The following is an 18,397-nucleotide window of genomic DNA, read 5'->3' as shown; positions in this document are numbered from 1 at the left end:
ATGCTAGGTAACAGAGATAGGGTCTGGAGGTGTTTGCATTGTACTAGGGGGAAATATGTAAATAAAAATTAAACATGAAATATATATGAATAAAATAAAAAATAATTTTTGGAAAGAAGGTACTAGCAACTAGGGAAATTGGGAAGCACTTCCTATAGAAGATGGCAACTGTGTTGAAACATTCCTTTTCTCCTTTGCCTTTTACCAGGTATCTGGTTCCCTCTTTTTTAAGTTGGGAACTAGAGTTCTTAGATATTTCAGAGAAGGTGTTTTCTTTTAAAATCTGATCAAATTAGATAATAATGTCTATAAAGCTCTTTGCAGATCATAAAACAGTATATTGTCTATTATTTTTGTTGTTTTCAACTCTCAATTTTTCTATCAGCCTATATAACTTCACTAATATGGCTTATCTAAAACCCAGTGGGGCTTAAAATAATTTTTTTTTTAAATTTTCAACACATAGTCTTCTTCCCTTTTTAAAGAGAACTGCTTGTATTCAGAGTGGCCTGTATTTGGACCGATATAGCCACAGCAATTAGGCTAATTCATTAACCTAATATATTAACCTATATAAATACTGTTATAGTATAGATGCTAGAAAGAGAACATCATGACCAAAGTGTATCACACATCAGCATGTGCATTTGGGGGTTCTTCAAAGTCATGTATCCCCATGTCCAGCTCCAGTATTCATTGATAGGGCCAACTTCATATATAAGCAAAGGAGATAGTTGCTCACTTGAGTGCTGTAGTATAGTATAGAAAGATTCTTCAACTGGGAGTTAGGACCTCTGAGTTTTAGATCCATCTCTGCCACCTATTAGTTCTGCCATCTTAGGCAAGTCCTAGAATCCCAGAATCGTGGAATTTTAGAGTTAGAAGGGACCTTAGAAACCAGCTGGTCCAACCAATGCCAGAAAAATAAAACAAGAGAAACATCTACATAACTAGCAAATGCTCATTTAGCCTCTGCTTGAAGACTTCTAAGGAGGGTAAGCTTCCTACCTCTTGACACAACCCATTCCACTCCTAGACAATTTTAAGTCTCAGTAGTTTTGTTCTGATATCAAGCCTAAATTTGCTCTTTTCTCCTTCCATTCATTGCTCATCATTCTTCCCTTTGGGGCCAAAAAGAACAAATCTAATCCCACTTTTATGTGACAGCCCCTATCTAAAGTACATGAAATCATTTAACCTTTTGGGGCCTCAGTTTCCTCATTTGTAAAATGAATGGTATTGGACTTTAATTTGAGCTTTCAAAGTCTTTCCAATTCTAAAATTCTATGATTCTGATTTGAAAAGACTGCTAGTTAAATGCCTCCCTCCTTATAAAAATCTGGGCCTGACTCAGATTTGTCATTTGGTAATTTGGTGAGGAATCATAACAAAACAAGATGCTCAAAATCTAACATATAATAAAAATTTTTTAAGTTTACTTATCCAGAGCAGAGTGAGATATTCCAAGCAGGAAAGGGATCTTCATCCAGGACAAAACATTAGTTGAGTTAAGAACAACTTTCTGTTCTTGTTCACATTGCTGTTTTCCAAGAAGCTCTGGATGTCCTGGCTGTTTTGCACCCAAGTGACCGGATATGATGCTCTGAGCCTTATTCCTCTTAGCCAATCAAATTTCAAGGACAGTTTTTAGCATATTTTAAGGAAAAACTAATTCAACATTCTTCTTTCTAGTCTCAAATTCATAAACAAACTCGAGTCCCTAAACCTTTATTAAATAACTGGTATCAATTTGAGGGCAATGACTGATTGCTTTGTTTTGTCTTTGTCTAGGAGTAGAACAAGTATTGTTGTTGTTGATTGTCCTTTGTTTTCAAAGGGAACCATGACACTGGGAGATGATGCCATATGTGCAATTGAATGAGATTGAAGTGAAGGAAAACTGTGCAAGGTCACCTGCCTCAGTTTCTTCTCCAATCACTGCAAACCCTGTTCATGCCTGAATATGAACATTCACTAGGGATGGTCAGGGAGGGAAGGAAATCTTGGGGCACGTGACTGATGTATGTAAAAGTGAGAATCTTCAGAGGTTTAACCATGTCACTCACCTACTCACTATATTCCCATAGTTTCCTATTACCTTTAGAATCAAATATAAGCTCTGCTGCTTGACACTTAGAGATCTTTACAATATGGCTCTTTGCTACATTCCCAGTCTTCTTACATGGTTCTCCTTTTCCACACTATAATTCTGCTGTTCCTCGTACACTTCATCTCCTTTCTATGTATATATGCATTGCCTTTCCCCTTTGCCTAGAATGTTCCCTCACCTCACCTCCACCTTCTGGAATGCCTAGTTCCTTCAAGGCTAACACAGACACCAATTCTAACATGTGTCCTTTCCTTGTCTATCTTCCTGTCTGTTAATACCTTCTCCTGAAAGGTTGCCTAATCTTTGATGCATATTATTTTTGCATGTAACTGTTTACATATATGTTGTAGCCCCTATTAGAATGTAAGCTCTAAAGATTCAGGCCAATTCCAATGATCTTATGATGATGAGAGCCATCTACATTCAGAGAGAGGACTGTGGGGACTGAGTGTGGGTCACAATGTAGCATTATCATTCTTTTGTTGTTGTTTGCTTTAATTTTTTTTCTTTTTCATTTTTTTTCCTTTTTGATCTGATTTTTCTTGTGCAGCATGATAATTGTATAAATATGTATGCCTATATTGGATTTACATCTATTTTTTCCATGTTTAAAAATAAAAAGAAATAAATTTGAGCTCTGGAAAATAAAAAGAATGTAAGCTCTTTAAGAACAAGGACTATTTCACTTTCTATCACTGACACCTAACACACTACTTAGTACTTGGATGCCTGATAGATGCTCGTTGATGGATTGACTGAAGGTCAATTCCCCCATTGGAAACCAGTGTTCCTTATGAATGATTTTGAATGAAGCTATTGGCTTTATTGTGGATGGATAACTTGCCAATGAGCGAAACTCTCCTCTTTTCTCCAGGTGGCTATTGTGGCTTCTGTTTGTGGCAGACTCTTCATTGACAGACAACAGTCTCAAGCACCCTGGACAAAATGACTCTTGCAGGTAGGTGCCAGAAGTTGCTTGTACCATAAGCATTTATAGGAAATGCAAGAGAAATGCTAGACTGGAGTGATTTAGAAAGATAATAAGGTTAGGGTTTGGTTGGGTGAGATGTGGTCCATCTACTTCATGATTCTATGTGGGGAGGATAGCCTATGAAGGACTCCATAAGGAGAGAACAGGGATGAATGACAGCAAAATTCAATTTTGACTTTTACCATCAAAGGAAAAGCAATTCTGCCAAATGATTTCGAAATTAATTTCTATTTTCTCTAGATATTTTACAATTGCTCATTTGTGAGCTTTTTTTCCCCCTCCCAATAGAACATATGCTTCTTGGGAGAAGAGACTGTTTCATTTTTCCTTGTATCCCTATCACATATTTATTAAGCACATTGGTGCTTACTAAATGTGTAATGAACTGAATTGAAGTAAGTTGTGCTAAGGGCAATGAGCACTTAGCTTGCCAAAGTTCTTCATTTAACAAATAAATGCACAAAGCACTGATAGGAATAGAAGAATGAATAAGATCTGTTGGGGAGAGTAAAAGATATGTACATAAATAACTACTATGATGCCAGATAGATATGATGTGTGCCATGGGGAAGGAACATGGTACAGACTAAGCATGTAATTTTATTGGTGTGAGAAAATTCCTGGTATGGAAACCCCCTTCACCAGTGCAGATCAGTAACCTTCCTGTATTCTAAGAGGGTTGCCTGAAGCCCCAGGACAAGAAACTGGGTTACAAGCAGGCCTCCTGAATCCACTGAAGCATGTTGCTTTTTGACAAATGTCAGAATAAAGATTTGAGGGTTCAGAAAAAAGAAGGATCTTTGTCTTTCAAGTGTTCTCCTAACATTTGTCAGAACTATTATTTATCAAGTTCAGCAAATGGGTAGGGTTAGAATTATTCCCCTTTTATGACTCTACACTTTTGGGGACTTACAAAACCACCTAGGAACCATACTGATTATCTGGATTGTGAAAAATAAGCCTCTTTTCCTAAAGACTTGATGGAAAACAAAAGGACAAAGTAGGACTCCCTAGGAGAGTTAGAAAGGCTGAGAAATACCCAGGATAAAGAGACAAAGTGAGCAGAGCAGAGATCCGTACATTTGGGATCTAAATATTCTTTCTCAGTTATGGTCCCTGCTTCAGACTATGAAGCTTGGGTTTCAAAAAAATTGCCAGGGAATAAACAAGGGATGCCAGGAGGAGAGCCAGGAGGTGAGAAAGAGGGAGAAAATTGCCTTCTCTCTTCCATACCCAAGAGCTCATGTGTCAGATGGATCCCTAAAAGTGAAGTAAGCAGAGTACAAGAAAGTGAAGCTTAAAGGGCCTTAGCCTAGGCCCCAGGCTCTCCTCTGCCACTTATTAATTGTGGAATAGTATAAAGTGCTAGCGTGGGAGCTTGATACAAATTCCAGCCCCTGCTGGAATAAGGAAATAAAAGGAAATGCAAGAGAAATGCTAGGCTGAAGTGATTTACAAAGATGTAAGGTTAGGGTGGGGTGGGGTGAGATGTGGTCCACCTAGTCCATGATTCTATCTGGGGAGGATGGGTGATAGCCTGTGAAGGACTCCAAGGAGAGAACAGGGATGTCACTGGTCACAACTTCTCTGAGATGTTTCCTCACATGTAAGATGAGGAAATTGTACTAGATGACCTATGGGATCTCTTTGGTGTAAATAAATCTATGATCCCAAACCCCCATTTTATAAAGGGGGCTTGCTCAGAGGGAAGAAGGATTCATCTACCTCAATGATTTCCAAGGTCCCTTACCCATCATTTATGGCCCTCCCTCTCTGAGCCTCAGTTTCTTTGTCTGTAAAATGGCAGTGTTGGAACATAGATTAAAGGGCTGAAAGACACTCCAGAAACCAACTAGTCCAACCTATTCATTTTACAAATGAGAAGTCTGCCCAGGTTTTCTGAGGTAGCAACTGAACAGTAGGCTGGTATTCGAGCCCAAAGTCAGTCCTCTCCTGTATCACAATGGCTTAAGGTCCCTTCGGAGATCCTGGAGACCTTTAACAGGCAAGCCTAAAGGGTGTGTGTTTGGGGATGAAGGAAATGACCCTCAATACACCCCGAGAGCCAAATAAGAGCCTGATGGGGGAATCAAAATGAAGGTTTGCAAGGCAGTAGGAGAGGAGCTACAGGGTGGGTCAGTACCCTCTCAATTTGAAACCACATGGAGACCCTGAACTTAGCCTGGCAAAGTTTTCTATCTCAGTGAATTCCTGACCAATGTTTCCACAGCATATAAAGAGAAGATGAAAGAGCTCCCCCTAGTGTCCCTCTTCTGTTCCTGTTTCCTGGCTGATCCCCTGAATAAATCATCTTATAAATATGATGGTAAGTGACAAGATCCTGATTCTGAAAGCTGATAGATAAGATTCCTAGAGTTCTTTGTATCCTAATTATCCATCCCCATTTCATAGCACACTTCCATGCCATCGCCATCTTTTCCCAGATTATAGTCAAATCTTAGTAGCACACATAAATATACATGTACACCATATACACATATATACACATACATACACACATGCACATATATAGCTACATGCACATATATACATATGTGTGTATGTGTGTATATATATTTAAAAAAATTTTTTTTAAATACACACACACAGAGCTTCCTCTTAGGTTACAGAATCCAGGTTCAAATCCTGTTTCTGATACTTCTATGCTGGGTGACTTTGAAGGAATTACTTAATTCCTTTGCATCTCAATTCTCTTATCTTCAAATTGAGAGGATTGAGTGAGATGGTATCTGAGGCCTCTTCTAGTGCTAGTTAAGTTTGAGTCTAAATAGCATGATGAAGGCATATATATATATATATATATATATATATATATATATATATATATATATATATATATATCCCTATAGTATTAAGGAATATTTAGGTAGCCATAATAAAACTGCCTTTTAAGCTCTCAAAGAGAGTGAATCGTAACGAATTCATAAGAGATTGAAATTTCCTTGACAATGAGTTTCCTGGTAGATGGAGGAAAGAGTGGATTAAGCTTAAAGAGAAAGAGAATGGATAAAGCATCCCTCCTTAACTGAGGTAAGATTTTTCTAGCCGAAGTTGACCTGAGAGTTAGAGGATGAGAAGAAAGAGAAGGAGGAGGAGAAGGAAGAAGAAGAGGAGGAAGAGAAAGGAGGAGGAGCAAAATGTGGAGGAAAAGGAGGAGGAAGAAGAGACTACAGGAGAAAAAGCTGGGAGTACTGACCCCAGGAAGTGTGTATAGTTTGGTTGACAAACAATAAGTAGATGGATGGTGGGTGGAGAAAAGTGCAGTATGTGTTGACTATGTCACTGTGGAAGATCAGGGTTTCTCTGATGGCTCATAAGGAGGCTTAAAAAAGGAGCCAATGGGACTGAAACTGATGATGCTAATTGTCATGATTTGTGATACTTGAGTTCCATGTACATTTGATGACTAGGTGGCTCCTCTTTGACAAGTTAAAACTTTCCTCTTATTTAAAGCCCTCAACAAATATTTTAATAATAATAATAGCTTATTATTTTTCAAAATACATATAAAGATAGTTTTCAGCATTCACCTTTGCAAAATCTTGTGTTTCAAATTTTTCTTCTTCTTCCCTCCTATCCCCTCCCCTAGATGGCAAGTAATCCAATGTAGGTTAGACATGCTCAATTCTTCTAAATATATTTCCACATTTATCATGTTGCACAAGAAAAATCACAATCAAAGGGGAAAAAATGAGAAAGAAAAAAACAAGCAAGGAAACAACAACAACAAAAAGGTGAAAATATTATGCTGTGATGTACACTCAGTCCCCATAGTTCTCTCTCTCTGGATGTAGATGGCTCTCTCCATCATGTCTGTTGGAATTGGTCTGAATCATCTCATATTCAACAAACATTTAGTAAACGTTTGATATGTGCTAGATGCTAGGGACAAAACAAAATATCCCTAAGGATAAGGGGCATGCATCCTGTTGATCACAATCTCTTCCAGTTCCATAAGGTCCATTAGACTGAGGGGTTAGGTTACAAGCTTTGTACTTTGACTTCTCAAGACTGGCCAAAATTAAAGAGAAATGTCTTAGGCCTTTATGACTATCCTCACTTCTACTCCCCCACAGACCGCAAATATCCTTGTTCCCGTTTTATATGTGATTAGCATTTGAATGTGTGTATGTATTATATTGTTTCATGTGTAGTTTCTCCCATTAGAAAGCAAGTTATTGAAAATACATAAATATGTATGTATGCATGTATATACACATATACATGTTGTCTCTCCTATCAGAAAGCTTTTTTGAAGGCAGAAACAGTTTTGTTTTCACCTTTGTATACCCAAAGTCTAACACAGTGCTTGATATATAGCAAGTACTTAATAAATGCTTGCTATGGGTTGATTAATTGATTGATCACATATATGTTTTTAGAGGTATTTTATGAGTAATACCCACATGAGCAAAGGAAGAGTAGGTCTCCAAAATGGTAATATTGCTGAGAAATTACTCTTGGAAATCACTACAGTAAGCATCTAATGAATCTTAAGAGCTGGAGACCAAAAGGAAACTTTCAGAGACTAAAAATCACCACATGCCCCAGTATTTCCCTGATGTACAGGTGTGCATGTGCACACATACACACACACACACACACACACACACACACACAAACACATTCTCCCAATAGTTTGTTCAGGGTCTTAGCATCTGACTACCACCTCCTCTGCTCCCTACAGCAGACACCGTGGCTCTGAACTGGTGTGTTATTTCTGACATGGAAGTTATAGAACTGAATAAATGCACCTCAGGTCAGTCCTTTGAGGTCATCCTGAAGCCACCCTCCTTTGATGGGGTACCAGAGTTCAATGCTTCACTGCCCCGGAGGCGAGACCCATCCTTGGAGGAGATTCAAAAGAAGTTAGAAGCTGCAGAAGAGAGACGAAAGGTGAGTTTCATTTCTTGCATTCTTCCTCCAAGAAAAAGAAAGTTAGGAGAAGGGTGGCATTTGTGTGGCCAGGGTAGGAGCAAGAAAGAAGAGCTAGGTCATAGGCTGATAGATGAAAATAGAAAAATATCCTAGAGGAGAGAAAAAAAAGGAAAGTGAGTCAATTATAAAGACTGGCAAGGGGAAAGAATAGGGATGTGAAGTGATGACACAGAGCTGGCTTTCAACTAGAATAGATGTATGAATATTTTTCAGTCATCTTTCCATCCTGTCCAACTTTTCATGATCCCATTTAGAATTTTCTTGGTAAAGATACTGAAGTGCTTTGCCATTTCCTTGTCCACTCATTTTACAGATGAGGAAACAGAGGCAAACAATATTGCATGACTTGTCCAGAGTCACATAGTTAATAAGTGTCTGAAGCCAGATTTAAACTCAGGAAGATAAGTCTTCTTGACTCCAGGTCTGGTGCTCTTCTACTACAGAAAGAATAGTTTGATGTCTCTATGAATATTTGCTGAGTACCTATTATATGAAAGACACAGGGCTAAAAAGTGATACAGAGAAATATAAGCCATAGTCCCCATTCTGACAGAGCTTAGAATTCAATCCAAGAAGAAACTATATATTATCTTTAATAGATATGCTCTCTAATACAGTCTCCCAAAAGTCTAGTGTATTTTGAGCTATTAAAGCTAAAAATGCTTAGAACATCTCAAGTTTTAGAGCCATTAAAATAAAAAAATTGTTAAAATAGCTTAAAATGCTTAACATTTTAAGTTATTAAAGCTTAAAATGCACTAAGACTTTTGGGTCACTTTATATGAGGTATATACATATATATATTATATATATACACATGTACATGCATATATTGTATATATGTATACATATAATGTACATGTGTATATGTATATGCATTGTGTGTGTTCATATTTAGATAAATAAAATTGTCCTAAATACAGTGCTTTTAAGTTTGCAAAACACCTTACATATATGATTTCATTTGAGCTTCAAAACTGTGAATAAATTACTATAGATATTATTTTTTCCATTTTTCAAACAAGGAAATTAAAATGCAGAGGTATTAATTGACTTACCCATGATCAAACAGCTAGTGTTGAAGCTATATTTTTCTAATAAGTCCAGCATTCTAGTTACAACCTCATTTTTTCTGCTTCATATAGTCTGAGTGCCAAATAAATCATCAAGCTCAACTGCTTTTGTTGTCATCATCCTTATCATTTTTGTTATTGTTCTGGACCTATGATTTCATCAATGTGGAAACTCCCTCCACTGGTTCAGAACAGCCTCACACCTGTACTTTATAGTCTCAGAGTTGCTTGGGGCATTGAGGGGATAAGTGGCTTGGTCAGGCTCACTTGGTAATGTCAGATGTAGGGCCTGAACCCATAAGTTCCTGACTCCAAAGCTGAGGTTTAGTCACTCATACCCCCTGACAATAGGACCTTGAAGGAAACAGGGACAAGGTGGGGTGGGGGAATTCAACATATTAGAGAAGTTGAAATGGTAAGTGGAAACGGAAAAATAAAAATCACCCAAGAACTTAAGGGACATGGAAGCTGGATAAATTAAGGAAAATGAGCTAGAAGAGGTGGGATGTGAAGTTCAGGAGAGGTGGGAGATAGGTACAAAGAAATAAGCCTGATTGCTCTGAATTTCAGCCAAAAGGAGAGGTGTGAGATTAAGTGTGCTCATGATTAAGGTGAGGACAATCAGGTTGAGCATCAGTATACTGATTTTCATGGGCCACCTCCCCTTCTTGTGCCTACCTAGTACCAAGAAGCTGAGCTCCTGAAACATTTAGCTGAGAAGCGAGAGCATGAGCGGGAGGTGATCCAAAAAGCCATTGAGGAAAATAACAACTTCATTAAAATGGCAAAGGAAAAGCTGACACAAAAAATGGAATCCAATAAGGAGAACCGGGAAGCCCATCTCGCTGCCATGTTGGAACGTCTGCAAGAGAAGGTAAGTGGGTCCCAAAGCAGATTGTAATGCCTCTGATACCAGCTTCTTTCCTGCATGGTGAGTAAGCATCTTACTGAGGGAGGGAGGAACCTATTTTAGTTAGTGGGCTTTTTTAGGAAGTAGAATTCTCTAAGCATTCCATTGAAAGTGTATTCATATACATACAAACATATATAATGTATCTTGTGTGTTCTAGCATAAATATATATAGTAAACATCATATTTATATAATATATAATTACATGACATATGATTATATGATATGTAATATTTATGATGATATATTATACATATAATATAAATGTTAAATTTATATATACATATGTAAAATATTCACATACATATTTGTATCTAATGGTAACCATATCTAGGGTAGGGGGCAGAGGGAGGAAAGAAGAAGAAAAGATAAATTTACATAATAATTTTATTATATTTAACAGGTATAGCAAGTTGTACATAAGAGACTTGCAGTTTCATGTGAGATCAGTTTTTAAAAAAAAATTCTGTTAGAAAATATGTTTTATTTCATAACTTAAAATAAATTTTCAAAAGAAAGTATATTCCTAAATAGATTAGAGCATATTGGGCAAGAAATATCCATTTCTCCTCTCCCACTTAAATCTTCATGGTTGGAGTGGGATGGAAAGGTCATATTCTCAAGGAATAGTTATGCAATAGATATTATCAGGTCTTCAATCCTTTCTCTAGCCATAAATAACCAGATAGGATCAGTGAAAAGATACTGGCTTGAGCTCTTGGCTTAAGTCCAAAGAATGATAATCTTAGGTGCCCATTTTTCTCAGAGATGAATGGAGTAGACTGAGGTAAACATAGATCCTTACAGTTTACTGCCTTCAGTCAATAAAAGAAGAGTTACCAAAAGCTGAGAAACCCAAGAGGTAGGAGGTAGGTTTCACATGGCAATGAGGTCCAATAGAAAGAGTACTCCATTAAGAAGGCCTTGATTACCTGTTTTGCCTAGCACAAAACCTTTTATCGCCTGGATTCTTGGTTTCCTCCTGTGACAGATGATTCCCAGGGTCCCTTCTAGCTTGAAGACCCTATATAGCAGTCTATTCTGCTAAGAACATAATGGTCTCATTTCCCTGGTGTCAAGGCTAGGGTAGCTGACTCTGAGCCTCCTGCAACTCCCAGGAGACAGCTCCAGCTATGTGTTTTGTTTCTAGGAGCCGCCCACTGCCCCGGTGACTCCCGGGACCCCGATCAGTGGCTTTCGTCCCATGGTGAGCAGCGTGGCCCCCATTCTCCCCCACCTTCCCCAAAAATTACATAGCTACCCTTGGCTACAAAAGTCAAAAATTGTTTTCCTTTCTGAAGGAAGTAAAAATGCCAGTGTTACTTAGGCTCCCTAAGAAAATCTGACATTATAGGATGGTAATACAGGACTCCAAACCTCATCTTATGAAGGTAGTGAGAATTCCAGCCAAGGGTTATGTGGAATTGTTCCAGGCTTTCAGCAGTATGATCTGAAACATGCCACCTAGAGAAAGAAATCAGTGGGGAAAAAAGAAATAGGCTTTCGGAAAGGAAATAGGAAAAAATGGCTGGTGCTAGACTGTCTTATTTCTGAAGAAAATAAGCCCAAAACTTGCCCTGATACTGTTCATGAAGAGTTCTGGAAATGGAGTTTATAAATGACTGGAAGTACATAGGACAAGTGGGGAAAGGTCAGATTTAAATTCAAGGGAACTGGTTTCAAATTCCCACTTTGCCATTTTTTATGTAACGTTGGGCAAATCGCTTAATAAATCACTGTGAAGCTCTTTTTCTGCATTCATTTGGAGAGATAATTTCAGGTTGGAATGGATGATTTCTCCCTAGATCTCAATCTATGCCTCTAGGATCCTGTTATTCCAAGAATGTTCAGGGACTCCAGGTGATGATGGGAGTTATTTAGGTATGGCTGTAGATTCAGGGCCAAATACCTAGAGATCTATATAAAATGGCTCTGGGGTAAAAGATTAGATAGGAAGATTAGATTAGGGAGCCTTTAGGGGTCTAAAATCAGCTAAGGAGGAGAGGCATCTGTGTTGATTTCATACCCCCCATTTCCTAAGTTTCTCTCTCCCTATATTAAGCATAACACTTTACACTAAGAAATGGTAAATGAATGAATGAATATATTGAATCTGCTAACCTACATTGAGCCCTATAGGCTCACACCAGGAATACTTTTATTGTTTTAGAGCTTCAGGGATTTCTAAAATCTCTCTAGAAAGATATTTATTTAGGCTTAGATTTAGGTTTAGCATTGAACTAATTCAGAGTGTCTATATTAAGTCTGATGTGATACTTGTTTTACAGAAAAAGTGATTTCATATTGTACATAGTGTTAGACACAATTAATAATCTTATTGATTTTGCTGAAATGCTTTTTTCTCTTTATTATGATTGTAATGCAATACTTGTGGGATCGATGCCAAAATCTCTCAGGCAAGGCATCTTGGGAGATGAAACTTTCCTTCCCAAAACTGCTGCAAGAGAAGAAAGGGAGTGGGGTTGAAATCTTCACAGACTATTACTATCTATGCTTTCTGAGTCAGTTTGGAAGTGGAACTCTATCCTCCAGCTCCTCTTAGCTCTTCCGTCGCTTCGTCCCTTGCCCTTGCCTTCTAGGTCTGGGTGGGATGACAGTTAAGCCACAGTATCTTACTCTCTAGATGAACTATATTTACAATTACAACTAGATACTTCTTCTAGAGATAAAATGATCACATGAATATAAGCTTAAAAATAATTTTAAAATATATATAATAAATGGTTCACAAAACACCCCCCAACCAGAATGTAGGATTCTAGTTTACTCTGTTAAATATAAACTCTATAGAGCTATACCCCACCCTACACACACACACACACACATACATACCCCATATGCACACACTGAACTTTAAAGGCTTTTAAAATCATACTGTGCCAGACAACGGAGAATGAATTCCTTTTATGTAAATGAATCAAGCTTAACAAAGAACCCCACTCCACAGTAAGAAATCTGCAGAAAGGCAATAAAAGATACTGAGATTGAATCTCAGTTGAGAAGGACAATGAGTAGGGGAAATAGGAAGGAGAAAGAAAATACCTCTCAGGTATTCCCTCAGGTTTTTGGATACCCTTCTGGTTACCACTGTGTCCTCTACTCAAGGTGGGTGATGACACTGGATTTCCCAAAGGGAACCCAGTCAGTCTCAACCATAATGTTGCCTTTCTTTGTATCTCAGCACTTAGTACAGTGACTGGTACTTAGGAAGCATTTAATAAAGATTTGTTGAAAAGACTGATTCGATTTAAACCAGCCAGACACCACTGCCATCTTAGCTCTTGCCCAACCCCTTCAAATTCTGCATGGTTCTGAGATCTCATGTTGTCATATATCATGTTTTGTACAGTATTTTATCCATCTTCTCATGGCCTACGATGGGATGGTGGGGAGAAATGAAGGAAAGAGAAGAAAACTATCTCACAAGGTGCTCATCTGAAAGACTGTCCAGCCTGGTAGGAGTTGTCAGAAAATTATCTCCACTGGTATAGCCCTGGAGAATCTAGAGTCATCTCCACATTATGATGAGATAATGGAGGAAGATTTTTAGTGTAGAAACATACATGATAGCAGACAATAAATCCTGATTAAGTGCCTACTTTATGCCAGTGGTGTTAAGTTCTAGGGCTATAAAGATAAAAATACAATGTCTGCTCTCGAGGGAAAAAACATTCAAAACAACTATAGACAAACAAGTTACAGACAGAATAAGTTTCACATAATCAGTAGAGGGAAAGGCACACAAAGTATGCCCTTATTCCCCATCTATTCCAATAAGTTCACCATCATTATACCCAAACACTCTCCCAAAAATATAATTACACATTCACATGCCTAACTACATGTACTTTATACACACACACACACACACACACACACACACACACACACACACATAGAGGTAGAGATGTTTCAAAGAACAAATGAATAAAAGGATAAAAGATGGTGGGATAGTCATGGCAAATAGAAGAGTGATCAAAAGTAGACAGGAGGCAGCATTATGTAATGAAAAGAGTATTGACTCTAGAATCAGAGGTTTGGGGTTCAAATTCTCTTGATGACCAGAGATCTATCTCTTAATATTTCTAGAAGGTACTAGAGGTTACCTTACTTTCCTCATCTGTAAAGTAAGGATGTCAAACTAGATGCTCTTCTGAGATTCTTTCCAGTTCAAAGTTCATTATTTTGTGATCTATGTTGGAGGTTCATCTGATGATTATTACCTTAATGCCAAATCACCAAACCTCCCTGGGCTCTGTTTTTTTTTCATCTACAAAGTGACAGGTTTGGGCTAAGTGAACTCAAAGACCATTCTAGTTTGATATTGATGATCCTTTTAAGGTAAAAGCCACATGAGAAGGAGAAGGGAAATAAGTAGGTACATAATAAAGGAAAATATGATTATGGGAGAGCAAATAGTGATTTTTACACTCTGATGATGATGATGACAATCAGAATTTATATAGTGCTTTAAAGTTTGCAAAATTATAATTCATAATTTATTATAATTAAATTATTAATTATAACTAATATATTAATGAAATTATAATTTATGTATATATAAAATCTCTGGGGGAAATGTGGTGATGCAACAGATAGAGTGTCAAGTCTCATCTTCTTGAGTTCACATTTGGCCCTATGTACTTACTAGCTGTGTGACCCTGGACAGGTCATTTAATCCTGTTCACCTCTTCATCTGTAAAATGAGCTGGAGAAGAAAATGGCAAAATATTCCTATCTTTGCTCAGAAAACTCCAAAACGGGTCATGAGGAATCAGACAGGACTGAAATGACTGAACAAAAATAGGAACAATATGTAAAATTTTATTTGATCTTTATAACAAGCCCATGACATAAATGATATTTTTACAGATAAGGAGACTGTTATGTATGTACATCCAGATATGGGTAGCAGTCAGGGCACAGGGAGCCTGCCTGCTCTATGAGCTCAAAGGCCTCCACTCAGAAAGCAATTCAAATGAGTTCTGCCACTCTTACTATTCCAGGTCTCCCATCCTCTTACTCTTACTCTTAAAAGTGGAGCCACCTAACCCACCCTATTCCCATCTCTCCTTTCTAGGATAAACATGCTGAAGAGGTTCGGAAAAACAAGGAGCTGAAGGAAGAGGCCTCCAGGTAAAGACCCTGAGGCAAGAAGAAATTTGGACCAGCAGCTCCAGCAGCAGTGGTGGCGGCTATCCCAGAACTGGGGTTTTTGGGGGGAGGGGGAGGGTAGTGGCCAAGGGAAGTTTCCTCTGCTTTCTTTGTTTGTACATGTAAAGAGTTGACCAGTGAAGCCATTCCTATTTGTTTCTGGGGAACAATGATGGGGTGGGAGAGGGGAGAGAAAGAGACTTGGAAAAAAGAAGGTCAGAGAGGGACCCATGGGGCCCTCATAGCTATTACACCCAGAGAAGCTCAGAATTGCATCCTCCACACTTTTTTCCCCCATTTCTTTGGCTGGGTATCAAGCATTGGACCAACAAGTCTTCAGGGTGGGTGGGTATGGGCAAAAAAAAAAGATGTTGGAAACAGGGGGAATAGAAATTAGTGGTGAAGTGGAAAGTACCTGGGTGGAAAGGAGTATCGAAGTGGTTTAAGCTAAGATCCTCAAACCTTTAAACTGGCCGGAGGGAGGCATGCTCAGCAGGTGTATTGTTTCCATCCTATAACAGGTGGGATGACCCACTGTTAGTGTGGGCGTCGTGCCCCACATATGTGTGTGTTTTTACATTCATCTTTTGATCTTCATTACAAATGGAATATTTACTCCATGTCTCTTGTTCTTTTTTCCTGTCCCCAAAAGGCCCAACTGGTAAAATATTGATGTTTGATGCTCCAGAATGGTTCATGATACTCCTTATCTTTGTCCTCAGCAGTGCTTTGGCCATGCAAGGAGGTGGAGGGTGGGGAGAGCAGGATAGAATCTTGCCAGTATCATCATCCCATTTTTAGTAACCATAAGAGTTTACATTATGATCGCATTATACTATGCATCAATGAAGTGCTTTCACATCCATCGCCTCGCTGTCTCCTTACAACTCCGTGAAGTCAGTGGGCCAAATATTTTCCCCCTTTATATATGAGGAGAATGAGGTTCAGAGAGATTGTGGCACGTCCAAGGTCATACAGCTTAGAAGGAGCAGAGCTGGCAGTTGAATCGAGATCTTTGGACATTAAGTCCAGTCCTTCCCTTACTACGTCTGCTACCACTCCATAGAACTGCAAGATCAGCACATTTCTGGCCCCCTCCTTGGCAGTGTCTCACTAAATATCTGTGATTGCTAAGGTGTCATGCTAGATAGATCACAGGGAAGATGCTGTCTTGCCCTCAGTGGAGGAACTAGTATTTTAACATGGTTCCCAAGGCTCTCTGAAATCTGAGGCTAAGGCTAAGGAGACTCTTTTTAAGAAGAAAACCCATTTTAATTTGGGATGAGGCTAGAAGGAAGTGAGCATTAATAGGGCCTGGAAGAGAATTCAGTTTGTTGGGCCCAGAGTGGAAAACCTGTAGCCAAAGGAGCTTTTTAAATCTCTTTTCCTAATTTAGAGGGGCCAGGGGTTTTATCTTTTAGGTCAGTGGTCCTCTGGCTCAGAAAGAAGCCTTAGGGACTCTACACAGGAAGTCCATCTTTTGAGAACAGCAGAAGTCCCAGGCAGGAACTGGGGGAAAGGGAAGGATGAATGTGGTATCAGGGATTCCCTCCCACTTGGGCAGATACTGTGTATTTTTGTATACAGCTTTGCAAATAAACCACCTTGGTACTATGTTCTTTCTCATCTCCCGTGCCCTGACTCAGCTTCCTTTTGTAAGGGGGTGGGGAGCAGACACATTTATTAATCTCAACTATGTGCCTCAGAGGAAAGACACAAGTATGAACAAAGACTTCCATGTAATAGAACCTGGTAATTAGAATACCTTGTGTAAGTTTTGTGTAAGATCTTGAAACACACTGGGTTCAGTCTTGGGGCCTCTCTACAAAAAATCTTGATAACTTGTGCCCCTATACTCACAGTTTCCCCCAGGGGAACAAAACAATCAAGTTCACATTTTTTCCTAAGGGCTCTCAACTCTTCTCTACAAGCATTCAGGCTAACAAAATTATTAAAATGATTCAAGACAATAAGGGACCTGAGAGGGCTCATATCTGAGTCTTTAACAAAGCAGTTGGGAAAATCCTCCCAGAGAGCTCCATTTCCCTTCTCAGAAGTTTGGTTCATGGTCTCATAACATGGTCTCACACTGAGCACCAATGAGTAAAATTGCTAATCTGAGTGCATCCTGAGATTGGGCCAGTCTCCCATCTGGTGCTTCTCCCTGATAGATCTGATAGGTCAATGAGATTCCCTTACTGGGGTCCACAGCTCTCAATGTGGTAGCCATCAACAGGTGAACTCCCTTGTTTCCCTCCACACCTAGTCTCACTCCTGAACTCACTGCATGGCTCTGGCTGTCTGTATTGGCACCTGTTCCTCTTCTGTGTGACATCTCTAGTCACTCACCTCCTACAAGGCCTGCCAACCCAGAAGTTCCTTCTAGTCCTTCCTGTGCATTTGCCCTCAGGCTTCCCATCTGTCTTATGTGTGGGTGGCTGGAACTGGGGGGGAAGAGAGTGCTGGCCCAACTCCTATCAGCACATGGCTGCTACATCTGCTGTGTAGAAGTGAGAGTTGGCATAGCATCAGTTTATGTTAAGACTACAGAAAAAATGGCAGTCACAGAGTCTCCTAACCTTGGAATTGGAAGGTATCTAAAAAGTCATCTTAGTCTAAGCCACACATGAACAAGACTCCCCTCTATAGTGTACTGCCAATTAGGCATTCAATTAGGTAGTCAGTTGCTCAGCCTTTGCTTGAAGAACTTCAATGACAAGGAGTTCAGCATTTTCTGTTCTACTTTTAGGGGAGTGGGGGAGCCAGTAACAATTATGAAAGTTTTTTCTCACAATTCACATTGCAACTTCACCAGATACTTCTAATCTTACTCTCTGGGGCCAAGCAGAACTGCTCATCTCCCTTTAAATACCTGAAGATAGTTATTGTGTCTCTGCTAAATATCCCCAGTTCCCTCAATCAAAATAATAATAACAGCTAGCATTTAGATAGTGCTTTAAGGTTTGCAGAACACAGTACATTGTCACATCATTGGATCCCCATAAGGAGATCTATGAGATAGGTACTATTATTATCCCCTCTTATCAACAAAGAAATTGAAGCTGAGAAGTTAACAGGGCAACATAACTGATAAGAATATGAGAGAGAATTTGAACTCAAGTCTTCCTGAATACAATTTATGCTCTTACCCATTGTGCCATCTAGCTGCCCAAATCAA

General features: G+C 38.9%; 1 protein-coding gene across 1 annotated transcript in view; it reads left to right on the top strand.

Annotated features, from left to right (window-relative positions):
• Positions 1-16,845, top strand: part of STMN4 (stathmin 4) — a 29,978-nt gene extending 13,133 nt beyond the window's left edge. Inside the window, exons 2-6 of the mRNA XM_074288374.1 lie at positions 2,985-3,068; positions 5,332-5,427; positions 7,810-8,018; positions 9,816-10,007; positions 15,146-16,845. Of these exons, the coding sequence (XP_074144475.1) occupies positions 3,056-3,068; positions 5,332-5,427; positions 7,810-8,018; positions 9,816-10,007; positions 15,146-15,205 (570 nt within the window). The 5' untranslated portion in view covers positions 2,985-3,055 and the 3' untranslated portion in view covers positions 15,206-16,845. The remainder of the gene's footprint in view (positions 1-2,984; positions 3,069-5,331; positions 5,428-7,809; positions 8,019-9,815; positions 10,008-15,145) is intronic.
• Positions 16,846-18,397: the final 1,552 nt, after the last annotated feature.

The sequence above is a fragment of the Sminthopsis crassicaudata genome, chromosome 2, assembly GCF_048593235.1.
Source record: "Sminthopsis crassicaudata isolate SCR6 chromosome 2, ASM4859323v1, whole genome shotgun sequence".
NCBI classification, from domain to species: Eukaryota; Metazoa; Chordata; class Mammalia; order Dasyuromorphia; family Dasyuridae; genus Sminthopsis; species Sminthopsis crassicaudata.
Note: the sequence above shows the minus strand (reverse complement) of the source record. Positions and strands in the feature narration are given on the sequence as shown.